The 17,116-nt window shown below is 41.4% G+C and overlaps 2 protein-coding genes across 2 annotated transcripts in view; both read right to left on the bottom strand.

The window, feature by feature from the left end:
* Positions 1-10,747, bottom strand: part of unc80 (unc80, NALCN channel complex subunit) — a 156,761-nt gene extending 146,014 nt beyond the window's left edge. Inside the window, exons 1-5 of the mRNA XM_084595224.1 lie at positions 10,358-10,747; positions 9,788-9,836; positions 5,246-5,266; positions 4,652-4,731; positions 3,537-3,768 (exon numbers count right to left, since the gene is read on the bottom strand). Of these exons, the coding sequence (XP_084451350.1) occupies positions 3,537-3,768; positions 4,652-4,731; positions 5,246-5,266; positions 9,788-9,836; positions 10,358-10,449 (474 nt within the window). The 5' untranslated portion in view covers positions 10,450-10,747. The remainder of the gene's footprint in view (positions 1-3,536; positions 3,769-4,651; positions 4,732-5,245; positions 5,267-9,787; positions 9,837-10,357) is intronic.
* Positions 10,748-12,806: 2,059 nt separating this feature from the next.
* On the bottom strand, positions 12,807-16,341 carry LOC146199723 (heparan-sulfate 6-O-sulfotransferase 2-like). The gene is made up of 2 exons (XM_084595221.1): positions 15,607-16,341; positions 12,807-13,936 (listed from the first exon to the last, which is right to left on the bottom strand). The coding sequence occupies exons 1-2, from the start codon at positions 16,143-16,145 to the stop codon at positions 13,243-13,245; spliced, it is 1,233 nt and encodes a 410-aa protein (XP_084451347.1). The 5' UTR covers positions 16,146-16,341; the 3' UTR covers positions 12,807-13,242.
* Between the last annotated feature and the right edge of the window lie 775 nt (positions 16,342-17,116).

Genomic DNA, 17,116 nt, shown 5'->3' with positions numbered 1-17,116 from the left:
TTCTCATATTTGACTACTACAAATGCTTATTGGAAGCACATTTCAAACTACAGTTTTGATATTAGAAAGCTCATAAAAACAAACTGATGGGACATCCAGCTCACAGACGTTATGCATATGGTTCTGAAGTTAAGCGGAAGGGAGGGGGGGAGGGGGTAAATGTGTCATTGCTCTGCCGCAATAGCTCTTTTGTGGGTTGTTTCGACGGAGGCGAAACACAGAGCACTCGTGTATTGAGCACTGTCAAAGCACATTAAAAAAACATTAAGATAGTCAAAATTTCTGGTGCTCTCCATAATGCCACCCCTCATAGCTGATATGTATCACTCAGATATGTTAAAGCCAACAAACCAAACAAAGATATTACACAGATTTTTTCAGTTTTCATGCTGTGTAAAAGTAAACACAGCAAATACTTCAAGTTTATTTTCTTTTAAAAATTTGCATTTCTGCGTAGCAGTACAAAGGAGTGTCCTATATAAGAGTAAACAGGTCATTTGCACAAATGTGGTAAAGAGGCATGCGTCCATGCTACACACGGCACTTCAAAATCCAACACACAGGTGGTGACTGCCACGTGTCGGGTTATGGTACTTAAAATTTATCCATTTGTCAGTGTCAGCTGGGGTGTTAGCATTAAGATGATACATGTTTACGAGTCGGTAACCTATAAACAGATTTACAGACATCTTGGAAATTACGAGTTTCCAATTAAATACAAGACAGGCAGCTCGGCTTTGACAAAGCTCCATAGCATACAAAAAACATTACAGTGACAAGTGTCATGCTGATCTCATAAAATAAAAGGTGGGGACTATCATGACGAGCTCTTACACTCTAATCAGCAGTTTAAAGAAGCATCACAAACTTTATGGGCTTCACAAAAAAAAAAATGAAGGCAACGCATATTCAACCCTCAAACAGTACTAACAATTAAGTAGTAATAAAGTCGCAAGAAACACGGCTGTGGCCACGGTTTTCTCTCCTTCAGCATGTTTAGCATGCTCTCACTGTGGTACATTGGCGCAGCCAGAGATATTTTTGAAAAGGTGTTTTACGCTGCCCATCAGAAATAAAACAGAAAAATGGCCAAAACGATGGGAGAATGCAGTGCTCAGAAAATTTTGGGGGTGCTCAAAGACCAATATCCTCCCCCTAGCTACGCCCCTGCTATGGAACTGTCTATGTTACCATTTATTAGTTCATTAAAGGTCCTGGAAGGCTTCACAGCAGGCAGGAAACAGTACGGCCTGAGGTACAGTGTATCTGTGGTCAGTTAAATTTTCAGCTCTAACTGTAATTTTTCCGCCAAGAAACTATATAACAGCAAGTTGTAACTTGCAACTCCCGAGTTTTTTCGGTGGCTGGGTATAAAATGTTAACACATGGCAGAATGTACAGTTATGCATTACACACTTGTGCCAGTAAACACGCAATGTTCTGCACATCAGCAATGTAAATGTGCTGGGTAATCAACAGTCTGATATCTTTACAAATGCTTTCGCTCCCGTTAAATTTGTTTTCTTTACTTGCAGTGCCTATAACTGCATGACCCTCCCCCTATGAGAATTATGCGCAACCTAAATAGAATATACGAAATAATTCTGAAGAATCAAAGCCAATCAAAGATCAGCTGCAAAAGAGTCGTCATGCTCAAGCCTAATCACCTACAAGATTACTGACTTGAATGAAAATCCTGTCAAAGAATGTCTTATTCATCCAGTAGTTTCACCCTCGTGGTCATACCACAGCCACTACCTGCACTAATTAGAAGTATTCAATTGTCACTTCCAAAGCATTATTGCCTATTACATAGCTGAAAGTTACTTTAATTCATTTCCCACAGAATAACTTTTATACCAATAAGCCCTGTTTTGCCTTTCTTGGTCATTAATCATGATTTACAATTCCTATAATGAGTTACTCCGAAGGCAATGTCATAAGCAAACCGCAGAGGTATCACCCGTTAACTCTTACTCTAGTTCTTCTCAATCGAAACCTCTGAAAGCTTGCAAATACATACTAAGCAAATAGAAGTTGGCCAAACAATGTCTCTCTGCCTGACAACCTTCCTTGTTAGAGTTTTATTACTTTTCCTTTGGAGGACTATGGCATGGTAGTGCAGTCACTACAGATCAATGCAGCCTAGGCAGACAGCTGGACTAGTTGGTGTGTCATGATTAATTAAAAAGACTGGCACATAGAACAAGGACAACGAGGAGTGGCATGGATGTTTCTTTTACACCCTCATTTTGCAATGAGTGCATGACTCCTGACGTTCTGACTGAAATGCATTCTTGTAATCTGTGAAGGCTATACAAGGATTGGTTACATTCTGTGTATTCATCTATGATTAGTTTGATGGTGTGGATGTGGTCTATCATCTTGATGACTGAATTCTAAGGGCACTCTGACTCTATTAGTGATTACCTTAGTACATGACAGTAACGTGATCGGTCTAAGTTTTTTAGTATTTGGCATCCACTTTCTTGTGGATTAAAACTGTTAGTTTTCTTTCAAGATTTCATTACTCACGAGATCAACAGGCACAGTGTATGCAGGGTGGAAAGTTCTGTTAAGCACTATCTCACCTCCATCCTTCAACAGATCTGCAGTTACCTGATCGTCACCAGATGCTTTCCTGCAGTGCTTCCAAGGCTTCCATTCTTTCCTCTCTCACTACTGACAGCATTTCCAATTCCTCTGTACTGCTACCTTCATCATTAGCATCTTGATTATTCCGGCCATTGTATGGCTCTATGTGGCCCCTTGGCTACCTTAGCCTCTTCTCCATAGTGCCCTCCTTCTCGCTTAGCATCTGATTTTTTCCAATGTCTAGTTTATTCCTGATCCCTCCATTCTTTACAACAAGCCTGACGCTCTGCATATGATGCTTTCTTACACTTGCTGACTGATTCTTATAAACTCTGACAGCTCTACCAGTTATATTTTATCTGTGGGGTTAGAGCTTTCACCTTTCATGCTTCGGCATTTCTTAATCACCAACAATTTCCTGAGAGGGCTTATGAGTATCCTAACTATCTTAGCCTCTACTTCGACTCCACACTCGGTAATGACATCCGAGAGACTACAATTCACCGAGTGAACGCAATCACCCTCAGTTAAAGCGGAATATCTGTTCGAAAGCAAGTTCCTGACCTGCTTTACTTTCATTTACCAAAAACTTGTTCGTAGAGCTCCTCCTATCTCGGATTTCTGAGATATCTAGACTTAAAACAGTTATTCTAAAAAACAGTCTGCTTCCTTCCCATCACCATACGCCGCCTTGCAGTAACACATGCACAAAGCAGGAATACTGGATTACTGAGGTTACGATGGCATAAAGCTACTCGTGCACCCACTTATCATGCTAGCCACAGCTGCTTCACTTGTTTGCTGCTGAAAATCACTACCCTGATAGCAATGTCCGTTTGGTTGCATTTACAGCTTGCCTTCATATGACCGCCAATATTCCGTTCACTTCCTTGAGCAATGTGCTTCAAACCCTAAGGCAGGCAGTATTCAAATAGGCAAACCTGAATAACAGTGATTGGGAAGATATACTGGCTCTTGTCAGGTGGCTGCCCAGTCTGGCTCTGCTCAGCATCAGTACATTCCTCAGCCGCATCCAGCAGGATCCAGTGAAGAGTATACAGTAGCTTGGTCTCAGCTGCGCCGAGTTTTTCCAGGCAGCTCTCCTTTCTGGCATACAGCAGAGCAGCACAGCAGTGCATCACATGCGGAAGGGCTGCCCGTACCAGACGCCACCTGACAACAGCAAGGCGACACATTTTAGACGCCCCGAAACGGGCCACGTGCACTAACGTTTCGCGAACCTCAAAAAGCTGCACTGGCACTGACTAAGGGAAGGCATACATATACATCCTTAAAAGAGAAAAAACATGACAGACTACAAAGGATAGGCACTCAAAGATGGTGACCAATTTGCTCTTGCCCTACTATCAGACCTGCCAGCCATTCTGGTTAGGTCAACTGGTAGAGTGACTACCCATGACAGGCAGTGGTTCCGGGTTCGAACTCCCAGACCAGGACTAGTTTTTCTTCAACTACAAAGTTTCTAATAAAGCTGTATAGCTGTGATTGGACAGATGATAATGAGTAATTACTCCCTTATCTCTAAGCATTGGTACAGTGTCACCCCTCTTCTAGTGTAGCAGTCGTGTTTCACACGTCTTCAAAGACAAGTCCCAAAACTGACCAACTTGGCTTACGTGCCAAGCAGAGCAAACCGTTCAACATTCTAACTTGTAGTTTACCTCTGGTAATTCCACTTGAAAGAACTCTTAAGAAGCTGCATGTGGACAGACTTAAAAATGGCAAGACCCATATGCGCGTATAGTGAAATGGTCATAAGAAACATAACACACAGAACATACCGCGGCATGTAAAGTGTACTCACCCACTCTAAAATCACACCACAGAACGCTAAATTACTAACCATTTAAAATTTCGGTTGACAACTCCATCACAAAAAATATAAAATTTTGCCCGGTTTTGGCATGTGACAAACAACTTGCTCAACTGAATCACAACACAAGTATGCGTCATGCATAATGCGAATCACAAATACCCGAGATACAAGTATATGGGAAAGAAAGGTCTGTATAAAAGAAAAAGGAAGACCACGAACCTCTTGATGCTTTTGATAGCAACAGTCAAACTGGGTGATAAGCCAAACTGAATGTTTTGCACCAAAACTTTCTCAAAGGACTGGAAGCAAAAAGAAAACAATAATCAGCACACACACACACCTGATTCAAAATAATGCTTAGTAAGCCAAACTATGACTTGTAAAGCTATACAAAATGGTCTTTATCATTGCACATAATTCATGACGACTTCACTGCACCCAATTAATAAACATTCATTCCAAATACCATGCTGCGATGAGCCAAAATAATGAATACAGCATTTTCTAACGCATACATCGTTTTCTCTGTTTTTCACTTGCTTCTTGTGCCGGCAAAACTTTAGCAGCTGCCAGAAATTATTTTGCAGGAAATAACGCTGCGGGTACAAGAAGCTTGTGCACACAAAAATAATGCACTTTAATTGTTCCTTTATTTTAATTGCTGTCGCTTGCCTTAAAGTAAAAACCTTTGCATGTAGCTGATAAGGTACTCCATACAAACATGAGACACAGTAAAAGCTAAACAGCACAGAATCATGGTCGTGTGTGGCGAACATCTTCAAGTGAAGTAGGAGACGACGCAAAGCTACTAACCTTGCATGCTTCTCGTTGCTCCTGCGAAATAAATAAAAAATTCATCAGTTTGTATTTCTTTTTTTCAGCTTGTACCAATTGTGAAAAAACTATTTTACAAGACTGAGGCTAAGCACACAAGCAGAGTACAAGCTCCACCTAACCACAAATGTTTCCAGTATGTGGCAACAACTGCACGGACTCCATTCTTACCATAAACTTTCACGACAAAAGGAGAAATAAACAAAGCAACTTATCCAGCTTAACTGCTTTTAACTACTAAAGGTGCTCCTTACTAGAAGGTATACTCAGTAAAAGATAGAGGTGCCTACTACTAGAGCTGCCCCTACATCAAGGTCCTATGACTCCTCCCCTTCTTGTCAATTCTGCACTATTTAAATTTAGGCAGTGCACTAACCAAGTTCCCATATTTGCAGCACCTCTAACGCATTAAATAATAAAAATCTACAAGTGCACCATGCTCATATTATTCCTCTGTGCAATCAGCATATTGCAGAACAGTTCTGTACAGTGTCCAATTGAAATGATACATGCAGGATATCTTACAATCAAAGACAGCCCATTGCAAAAATTGCATCATTTTACCATTTCTTCGGTGTAAGGTTCATGGTGAAATTGATGCCCTTGACCTTGCAAACAGAGTGCAAATGCTCGTTCCTATTATATTTACATATCCCCATAATATTTTTGCTCTAAGCACCTAAATGGCTGGCCCCCATACCTAATTACAGAGAACTTGCTTTTGAGCCTGTTATTCTTTCACAGTTGTCTGGAAGTGTTTCAAACAGATTCTTTTCACACTGCGGTATACACTCGTTTCACTTCACATGTTCATTGCATACTTTTGTTGTCAAGAGGCCAAAGTCAAACCTACAGATTTTTAGGCACACAATTAAAACTTAACGAATGCGTGAAAATTAGCAACTATTTGCAATCAACAAATAAGTGCACAATCACTGCAATACCTGAGGGCTTTAAGCTGACCGAATAACGGTGCACCAAATTTAACATGTTTACTGCAATGGGTGACTAATGTTTAACCTAGTAGCAACACATTATATAACGACTTACAAGTCTGGTAGAATTCCCTAAAGCGACTCAGCCAATACTGGGCCCCGTAGTGGAGGACTCCGAAAATTACAACCAGCTGGGGTTCTTTAACTCTAAATGTAGTTTTAAATCTAGTGCTGCAAATGCTAGAACCGATTGGCGGCTCCATCTGTGGGTGAACTAGCTTACATGCAATGAAAGTGGACTTCGATCATAGCCCAATAATATGCAGCCCAATTTTGAAGTCGCGGTGTTTCCTGGGAATTTTGCCGGCAATAAAACTTTTAGTAATCTAGGCAGTAATTAGCATTCACCTGAGCAAAAGACACACAGCTACAAAGGAACACTGCGCAGCTTTCTCAGAAACTTTCAGCAGCTGAGGAAAAGTTTCTTCTGCTTATCCTGAACTAAAACTGGGCTGACACAGTGCGCTCGAACTTCTTAGAGTAGTGAAGCCAATCATATTAAGCATGGCAAGACAAGTGAGGCTGAAGTAAATGGTTTTCACCACACAAAATTTTCTCAGAATAATTTAACTTATTCCTAGCAGACAGAATTCCATGCAAGACCAATTTGTGATCAGGTTAAAATACCAGTTTACGTGGAAACTAAAGGAAACTGTGTTACAAAGTGCACCTTATATAATAGGAAGCATTATGTGTTATATATTTAGTAAGACTATAAGCAACAATTTCCATTATTATTTTTAGATGAACTATCTCATCAGAATGCTCTTTGACACATTTTCAATTTTCACAGACCTATTCAAAGACGTAGGACTGCTTAGACAAAAATTATATCTGAAGTATACTATAACTAGAGCTCGAACTTTTTCGTTTAACTCAAAAATACAGATAGTGCTGGGGTGGTATAATATATTGATTCTAAAACCGATGCCATGCCATGTTTGAAATTCCTGCCATTTTCCATTGGATGTAGTGATGCCGCGCACGGTGTTCACTCTTCATAACTGCCCGAAGCCTAGTGCACGACATTGCTTTAGTTTAGCCAGTGGATAGAGGTGGGAAATTCAAGTACATATTCAATTTCAGGAGGAACTGCTTTATTATGTTGAACCTGTATTGAGTTTTTGATTTTGGTTATAAGTGAAAAAGGTCAGTATTCTTGGTATACTAGGTACAGGTAGCTGGCTGCTAAGTACGAGTTACACTCGGCCTAAGTTCAAAATTAACGAATTATGAAGCCAGGGACATAGTACGACAGTGGCATAGTTGAACGTAGGACGAGCTGCACAGCTTTTAGAGTTGAGGTACTGCTCCACTTGCTTACACGTCGTCGCAGACTGTAAAGCACTACATCTGCACCATCTACTAGCTCTACTATCATCCACTATCGTCACCTGCTTTGAGTGGTTAGTCAGTCAAGTAGGTATATCAGCTGTATGGACACTGACAGGAAACCGCATAGACTTTATGAAAAAGTGAGCGACAAATGAGCAGCAGTACCATAGTTGAGCTGCCAACATGAAGACCATGTGATGCCCCACCCTCCCACTCAACCCTGCACAACGAACCAATGGTAACATGACAAACTAGCTCTTAAATGTAAACTCTACTTGCTAGTTGGTCTACCGCCATTCCCACTTAAATTGTGTTACTTTTTAATGACGGCAGCAATCCCCCCACTACAAGTATAGTGCAATTACCACCATTTGCTGGTTATTTACTGGTAAATTGTTCATGCTGAGAAGAGCACTGGGATACTCTCAGTAACTTCACCACATCTGATCAATGAAAAAGATCAGTAATTCACTCCTCAAAAATAGTATCAGCCAAAAAAGAAAAATTAAACTCTCAACCTGAAATAATGAACGAAAAAGGTCCACCAAATTTTTGAAAAATAAAATTTGATAAGTCTGGCTCAACTACAAACACTCAACAGCAATAGTTTTCATTTGTGTTTCTCTAATCATCACAATGGCTGCTTAATGATTGAAATGAATGCCAGCAGCATCAAGAATAGGAACAACCCTTCCTGCGAGTTGAGCTTTCTGCACTTAAGTCACACGCTGAAATTTCAGAGTAATTCAAGGACATCAACAATGCGAGCTCGCCAAACAAGACGACTGACTAGCACCAAGAAGCCCTGCATGAAACAAAGCCTTTTCGAAAGAAAGTTCTCTAAGAAAAAAAATGTCTTAAAATGTCCTGTAACAAATACATGAAACTTTGATAGTGACTTTTTTCTGTGTGAGTGCCAATCACAACATTTGAAAAAGTTCATTTGCTTAGTGTACGAAAGACTAGGCATGAGTGAATATTGCATTTTAGCCCAAAGCAAATAGAAAGTAAGTAGGATGGACAGTTGGGAGAGTTGGTACAATTGCATAGTGGGTGGAACAGCGCTCGTCTGTTGTGCGTCTCTTCTTGTGTTTCGTCTTTTCGCGCTGTTCCACCCACCAAGAAAGTAAGTAATCATTATGCTCAAAGAGTACGTATCTGAATAAGAGTAGACATTTTGTTACAACTAACAAGAAACAACAAAAATTAACAGATATCTAGAATTTCAACAATAGCTGAGTAGAAAGTATGTGTGATTAATAGTATATTCTCAAAAAGAGACAGAATATAGTACACATCGTAACGAGTGGATATGGATTCCAGAACATGATCAATGCTCTTTTGTTTGGTGATGGAAAAATAAAGTGCATACTTGAGAAACCAGTGAATAACTGGCATTGGGTACGCATGAAAGTGAAAGTGTATGTGGCAAGTGCAAGAAACAAACAAAAAATGACGGCATGTGGTTACCCAAAAGGATTTTTACTTAAGCTTTCTATTTCCTTTGGGCTAAAAAGCAACTCTAACTCATGCCTAGTCTTGATATTCTAATCAAATAAACTTTTTCAATTGAACAACATTGGGTTTTTTTTATTTCCTTCTCTTGGCTTTCAATGAGGCGGTACTTTTTCAGTACTGCCAAACTGAAAACATACTGAAAATTTTAAACTGCTGAATACTTACATTATACGCATATCTTTTTTATCAAAAATATTTATGAGTTCCAGCAGCATATGCACTCATTGCAAAGTATGAAGGACATGAAGTATTAGCAAAAACTTGTATTTGGAGTCAAAACAGAGCATACATTCATCATGTCAAAGTAACCATTACTCAATAAATGTACATATGGTACTCCTGCACAAACAGTAAATCCAAATAAGATATTCTACATTCTCTAATTTGGCATATAAACAAAATTTGTGTTTGGCATTTGGTAGAAAGAATGGCTGCATTATTCAGCACCAATTTAGCAGCCCTGGAGAAGTTAAATACTGATTTTGCCACACAATTTCACAGGTTAATTGGTACAACCGGTTCAGTATGTGCAACAGCTTTTGAAATGGCATGCAAATATATCGAAACGACAGCAAGTAACATGCTTATATAACTGTTGTAGAATTTGACATGGAAAGTAAAACTTTTTTTTTTTTCCTTTCCTACGAACACTTGGAGGTAATAACCACCATACCATTGCTGACGCATCATGGGCTTTACCAATTTTCGGACGTATGAATGGGCTGCAAATACGAAAGAAGTACAATCAGCTATAGTGCGCCACGGATTTAATGGCCAACAACCACTGCACACAGATCAATGGGCTTTCTTAATAACAGAAGTCATTAATCGGTGTTTAAAAAGTTCGTTGCTTCAATCGAACATGCACAGGAAAGCTAATTGATACGCGATGATGATCGCGTAACATTCTCCACATTGAAATATATACAACTTTTGTCAGCTGGTTCACAAAGACAAAACAAAATATTTTTTTCTGCGGAGATCGATTTCCATACTATATTTGGTTTAACAAATATTTGAAAGCGAGCATCCTGAAGCATTTGCGTTATTCAACCACTGCGTACTATTGTTTGAAAAAAGCATTGCATAGCATTGCTAAAGCCACAGTAGGTCGTGGCTAAAGCAAGCATTTCGCCAGCATGCAACAAAGAGTTTTGCCATATTGCTGCGAAGGGCGTGCATCCTACAGCCTATGTTATTTAGTGCTTCCTTGGGGAATAAAAAAAAAAAAAAGAAAACATACCTTGTCTGTCGCCAGAGAAACGTCTGTATCGGCAGAGGCACTGACAGCTCGTCGGGTTCATGTTGATCCTCTTCTAGTTTCCGTTTCGGCATACCGATCGAATTTTTCAACGAAAACGAAGGATGCCCTCAATTATCTTTGCGGGATACGTAAACGCGCTACCAAGCAGTAACTAGGGCATGAAAGAAAAACAATGGGAATGTTGGGGGAAAAAAACATTCGTATTGAAGGAGCTCGCCGGCACCTCTTCACGTATCGTCGTCCATCTTTGGCTGGATGATCCCCCGCATCCGGAGAGCACGTGATCCGCACGTCCGAGCGCCACCGCCACCGCGCCAGCTGCTCTCGCTCTCCGGAGTAGCCGGAGTAACATTCCTCCCACTTTTTAAAATGCTTGTTTTTATCTTTCTCTCTTTCTTGTATTGCGCGCCGGCAATTATCTAATTCGATCGAAGCGGACGCAAAATCAATATATGAAAGATATTTGCAGGTAATCGCTCGGTACTGCAAGACCTCCGCACAGCTGGTTATTTGTCCATTTACGCTGTCACAATTGAGGGTGGTGGAGGGAGACAATGGACTGCAAAAAACAGTGGGGGCATTTATTGCTTCTGACAATATTTACACACACATACACAACTTTATATATGTGTTACAAAGAATTCATCGAGTACACATATTAACAAAGTAAAAACACATTAACAAATAAAGGTTGATCACGTTTCTACGAATGAAATATATATATACAGGTACAAAGCCTTAATTTTGCTCATGCCATTGGCAATGTCAACATTTCCATACGATGATGTCAGCCCTGATTTCATACATTTCATGTTTGCATCACAGTGATATGCTAATAATAGCAATGGTTGAGTTGTATATGTAAAAGTGCAAACCCTCACACTGATACCCAGTCAGTGCATCGAATGAATGCAAAGTGATATGTAAAGCCATCATTCACTTGACCTCGCAAACTACATGTCCCCTCCAAAAAACCAGCCAGAGCAATTAAAGTATAGGTGCCATGCTCTAAGACAGCAAAAGAGGCCTTATCTAGCATGTACCCAGCCACCAGCCATTGGACACGAGCAGAAGAAAGCATTTGAGGCTTTGCCCTGCTTATTCTGGTACTAAATAGCATGTGCAAACAATAAACAGCAAATGCTCAACACATGTGGTTACCAGATAAAAACATGCCTTTGACACCATAGAAGCCAAGCCCGATATCATTTGTAAGCATCATTAGCTGAACTATACCCACTGCAGGGCGAGGGGATTTCATTTTCCTCCAGTTAACTTGGTCCTGTGCTACTGCATCCATTTGACCCCTGCGAACTTCTTAACCTCATCCAACCACCTAATTTTCTGCCGCAAGTTATGCAAAATTCTGGTACTAAACAGCATGTACAAACAATAAACTTGCAGCGAATTCTCAACACAAGCGGTTACCAGAGAAAAAGAAGCCTTTGACACTACAGGAGCCAAGCCCAATATCATTAGCTGGACTATACCCACTGCAGGGCGAGGGGCTTTCATTTTCCTCCTATTAACTTGGTCCTGTGCTAGCTGCATCCACTTGACCCCTGCGAACTTTTTAACCTCAATCAACCACCGAATTTTCTGCCGCAAGTTATGCAAAATGCAAATTCTCATTCAACAAGAGTTGAGAACCAGCATGTTAATGATTCACCCAACAGGTATGCCAGTCACAACAGCTGTTACTAAGAAGCTTGCATATTCAAACTTAAATAACTAAGCCCTGCAACAGCCACCCATACATTTAAAGCCAGCTTCAACTTCGTAAATGTAACCAAAAGCTGGTTTTTAAATGTGGAAAAATGGCTCACAGTACTCTTCCCACATGACTGAAATTTTGATACAGCACAGGAAATGCAATAGCAGCCTTCAAAGTTATAAATAAATTTCACATAAATAAAGGATAATCAGTGAAGTGTACATCAATTTAGGCACAATTCACACACAGATGATGAAAGTTCACACATGCCGAACATACAATGAAGTCTTATCTTTATGCAAATGACACAGGCAGCATTTTAATTGCGTCTACTAAATTCATTGCCCCAGCTATCCTTTCACAGGAGCTGCACTAGAAGAATGACCAAAGCATTAGCTGCATACAATAGAAACAAAACAAAAAAATAGCTGCTGTAAACAGTTAACAATGTTGCAAAGCACTACACTCTCAGTGAAGAAAGAAAAACAAAATGCACATTTTGCAATCAGACACCACAGGAAGGCTCTTACTCAAGTTGAAGATTTCAATTTCCTACCAGGTTTTAACATTTCAGTGTGATGCACGCAGAGAGGTGCAGCGTAAACCATAACGTTAGACACATGCACACCCACAACTACAACACAAGCAACATCAATGGTGCGGTGTAGCAACAAGATGACAATGGTTAAATTAGATGCCAGAAGGTGTGCCTGCTTCAAATTTCCCAACGAGAGCTACACTCATTCAGCCCATTTTGTTATAGGTTCCTTGGAAAAGCAGACACAGCTGCCGAATTGGGTGCATTGCAATTCTCTCCATTGCTCATCAAAGTTTTTTAAGACACGTGCAAAAGCACTACCCTGATGATTGTTTATATGCACTCAATCATCATTCAAAGATATCAAGAAATACTAGTAACCAAGGAGCAATGGGCCAACTTTCTAAGAGAAAGGTGCCCAAGCTGCCACAGAGACGTACACATAAGCAATGACTACCACACCACTTTCAACACTTTCTGGACTTCATCCCTAATTGGTTTTAACGCCTGATGCTTTTGGTGCATCATGATTACAAATCAATATCTTTAACTCAAAACAACCTGCAACTTTCAGTTGAGCTTGATTTTGGAATATATAAAAGTAGACTGCTATTATACATTGTCAAAAAAATCCTCCTCTTCAGCCCAATTTTCATCATCGTCTGAATCTACACTATTGCTCTCCCTTTCCACAGATGGATCAGAGTTACTCAACTTGTGAAACCTGGCAAAAAGAATCTCCTTAGCATGGTTGTACAACTCCACGTCTAAGCTATTGGCAGCTGTCACCTGCTCCACCTCACCCGGTGAAGGAACTGCACGACTACGTCCCATAGATCGGCCTCTCAGAAATTTACGAGGCCTAGCCCTTCTCCGGAACTTCAACTTGAATGTGGCTTCAAACAGAGACTCTGAAAGACGGGGAAACTCCGCAAGGCCAAAAAAAGCCATGTGCTCAAGGTTTTTCTTTGCACTGGCAAGGAGCACTAAATCACGATCTTCCTTGGTAAGTAGTAAGCCAGCAGAATCATTCTGCGGACACCCATCAATGAGGTCGTGATCTGCAAGCATATGAGTCTGGCGATTGACAGCCGGGTTCGCTGAACAAGACACAAACTCAGCAAAAGTTATATTTTCAGGCCTCCTGCCCTCAAAGCACACACTGGGGGCAGGCATGGACACTGGCTGGTCCAAGCAAAAATGAGGGTGAGGTCGAGAGCCGTGCCAGCCTCGATTCTGGTGGAACCGCCGCCATTCACTGCGAAACCGGGCAACTGGGTCTCGCAGTACAGTGATGTAGAAATACCTGCAAGCCCAAAGAAGGCAAAAAGAAAACTTGCTGATTCAGTACTGCTGCAGAACAACTGCAAACACCTATAAATATATTTAAGAACATGGATAACATGTGTTTACCCATCTGCATGAGCAATACAGTATTTTTTTTTAATAACCATTTTCTATATTATGTAAAATATATTAGAGAGGAAGCAGCTATAATTCAGGCTGCTAATTCAAATACATTGATGAGATTTAACTCTGGTGAACACTGTTTTGTACACATCTGAATAAATGTGCAGCAGGGACATTAAAAAGGAGCTCAGCAAACGTACAGGTGCGGACATAAGTAAACGGAGCACGCTTTTCCGTTCAAATTACAATCACGCCTTCTTTATTTAAAATAACAAAACATTACTTGTGCAAGTGAATGTGCATTGGCATCTACTACCAGCCTGCACATACCACAACTTACAGTGTAAATTATGACACACTGGAAAAATTTTAGAGAGAAATAGTGTGCTCCGTTACTTTTGTCCGCACCGGTACGTACAGGTTACCAGAATTTTTGGAAAGGAAGCGAATACGAAGCTGAGATTTTCCAAGGCCTGGACGCAAAGGCCACTGCTGAAATGTGCACTGTATGACATCATCACCGCTATCAACCTGACTATACCCACTGCAGGGCGAAGGCCTCTCCCATATTCCCAATTAACCTGGTCCTGTGCTAGCTGCATCCACTTAACCCCTGCAAACTTCTTAACCTCATCCGCCCACCTAACTTTCTGCCGCCCCCTTTTACGCTTTCCTTCCCTTGGAATCCAGTTTGTTACCCTAAGCGACCATCGGTTATTCTTTCTTTGCACTACATGTCCTGCCCATGTCCATTTCTTCTTGATTTCCACTAGAATGTCAGTGACATGTCCTGCCTATGCGCATTTCTTCTTCTTGATTTCCACTATAATGTTAGTGACTTGAGTTATTTCTCTGACCCATTCTGCACGTTTCCTATCTCTTAACGTTATCCCTACCATTTTTCTTTCCATAGCCCTCTGTGTTGTCCTCAACTTAAGTAGAACCCTCTTTGTTAGCCTCCACGTTTCAGCCCCTTAGGTAAGTACAAGTAAGATGCAACTATTGTATACTTTCCTCTTGAGTGATACCGGTAAGCTGCTAGTCATAATCTGGGAGTGCTTGCATGCGCTCCATCCCAATCTTATCCTCCCCGTTATTTCTCTTTCATGGTCCGGATCCGTGGTTACTACCTGTCCTAAGTAGGCATATTCGCCTACTACTTCCAGTGCTTTGCTACCTAACGTAAACTGCTGTTCCTTCCCTAGGCTGTTGAACATTACCTTAGTCTTCTGCATATTGATTTTCAAGCCTACCTTTCTACTTTTCCTGTCTAGGCCATAAATCATTCTTTGCAGTTCATCCCCTGAGTTACTAAGCAAGGCAATGTCATCAGCAAATCGCAGATTACTGAGGTATTCTCCATCTGCCTTTATCCCTAACTGCTCCCATTCCAATTAAGTCTCTGAATACTTCTAAGCAAGCTGTGAATAGTACTGGGGAGATCTTGTCTCCTTGCCCAAAACCTTTCTTTATAGGAATTTTGTTACTGAGTGGTTCCTGACAGGTCAGGGCGGTGAAACAGGCTACGGTTACCTGGCTATACGCCAACAGTGGTCCCGCACTTACCTGCGTTTTATAGGGCTTCCTTCATCTTCGTCAAGCACACGGTCGACACAGGTGTTAAGTTCTATCCAATCTGGATGAACGCCGCATTTCCACCCCAATGTGTACCTGCTGAACAGCCATGAACTGCGTTTGCGAGGTCTGTAGCAATGACATATTTTTCGGCGCCGTCGGCACGTGCAAGGTCTTTGCAATACCAGGTCTTCAATAAGTCGCCGTTCCAGGAAATTAGCGCCGGCATTTTGTATTTGTAAAAGAACAATCACGTCCGCGCCGCCTATGTTGAAGTCCTCGCCTCGGACGGATAACGCTTCATAATCGCTCGTGTGTAGTCCGATCCCTGTATCGTTCGAATGCTGCGATCTGTGAACAAACTGCAGTTCTTTGAGTTTCTGCCAATAATTGGATGGCTTCAGTCGCACCCAGTGGTAAGCAAGTCTCGACGACGAGCTGCCGGAACTCACAAAAATGAACACGAAAACGGTCACAAACGCTGCACAAATGAGGGCCGACCGACAAACTGTCGGCGTGATAAAGTGCATGCCACACGTTCTGTATAAACTTTTGATCTACGGTCACACTGGAAGGGAACGATCACCGATTAGGAAGCAGAAGTACGTAAGCTGCCATGTTTGTTGATGGTAGAAAGCGGTGGAGAGAGAGCGGATAGTAGAGTGCGAAGAACTCCGGAGGCACCGGAGAGAGCCGCAAATCCCAGAAACCGGATTGACTGCGCATGCGTATTGTGGCTTGGTGTCTCGGCGCAGCGCAGATTCTTGCTTGTTTTTGTGTATTTGTACAGAACCGCTTGCAGTGGAAAATCCCGTCACGCGCGTCTTGGGCATGTCTTGGGTGCATTGTTGTCGTGCAGCTCAGCGTATCATCGTTTCTTAAAGCATTTTGAGAGTAGAAGGAAAAGAAAAAACTGGTGAGTAGCGTCGTTTGGGTCGGGCAAAGTTCCATGCACGGTGGAACGCGGCGCGCTTTTCGAAGTTTAATAAACCAACAGATTTGCATCGAGTATCAGACATGTTTTAAGCGTAATTTTGAGATGTGATGCTTGCGTGAATATGCAGTGTGGACGCGATGAATTTTGAATATTCATTTATCGCGGAGTACGGAGTACACGAAAAATTATTTTCGCCATCCAGTGAGCCAGTCGCAGTTGGATATTTAAACATAGCGCGATTGTCAAGATTCATGTTTGTTAGGCAGGATGATTCTGAAGCTGATGTTCGAGTTGCGCGCGAAAGCACTAACCTCGAGCTTCAGAGCCTACCAAAATCAGTTCTGCGCTTTCGTTTCTTCGCAAACAAAGGCGTTAGTTTATTTAGCGCAGTGGTTAAGATGCCCGACTACGTGCCTGACTACCCGGGCTCGAATCCGCCGGCGGCTACGTTTCGATGGAGCTGTGGCTGTACGAAGAAGGAAAATAAAATGCACGGGACTGCTACTGTAGCTGAGCCACCTCCGCTGATTTGCTGATTTATTTTTTTATTTTTTTTTTTGTTGA

This window comes from Amblyomma maculatum, chromosome 2, assembly GCF_055883805.1.
Source record: "Amblyomma maculatum isolate TAMU_Amacu chromosome 2, ASM5588380v1, whole genome shotgun sequence".
Lineage (NCBI taxonomy): Eukaryota > Metazoa > Arthropoda > Arachnida > Ixodida > Ixodidae > Amblyomma > Amblyomma maculatum.
This window is presented reverse-complemented; position numbering and strand designations above follow the sequence as displayed.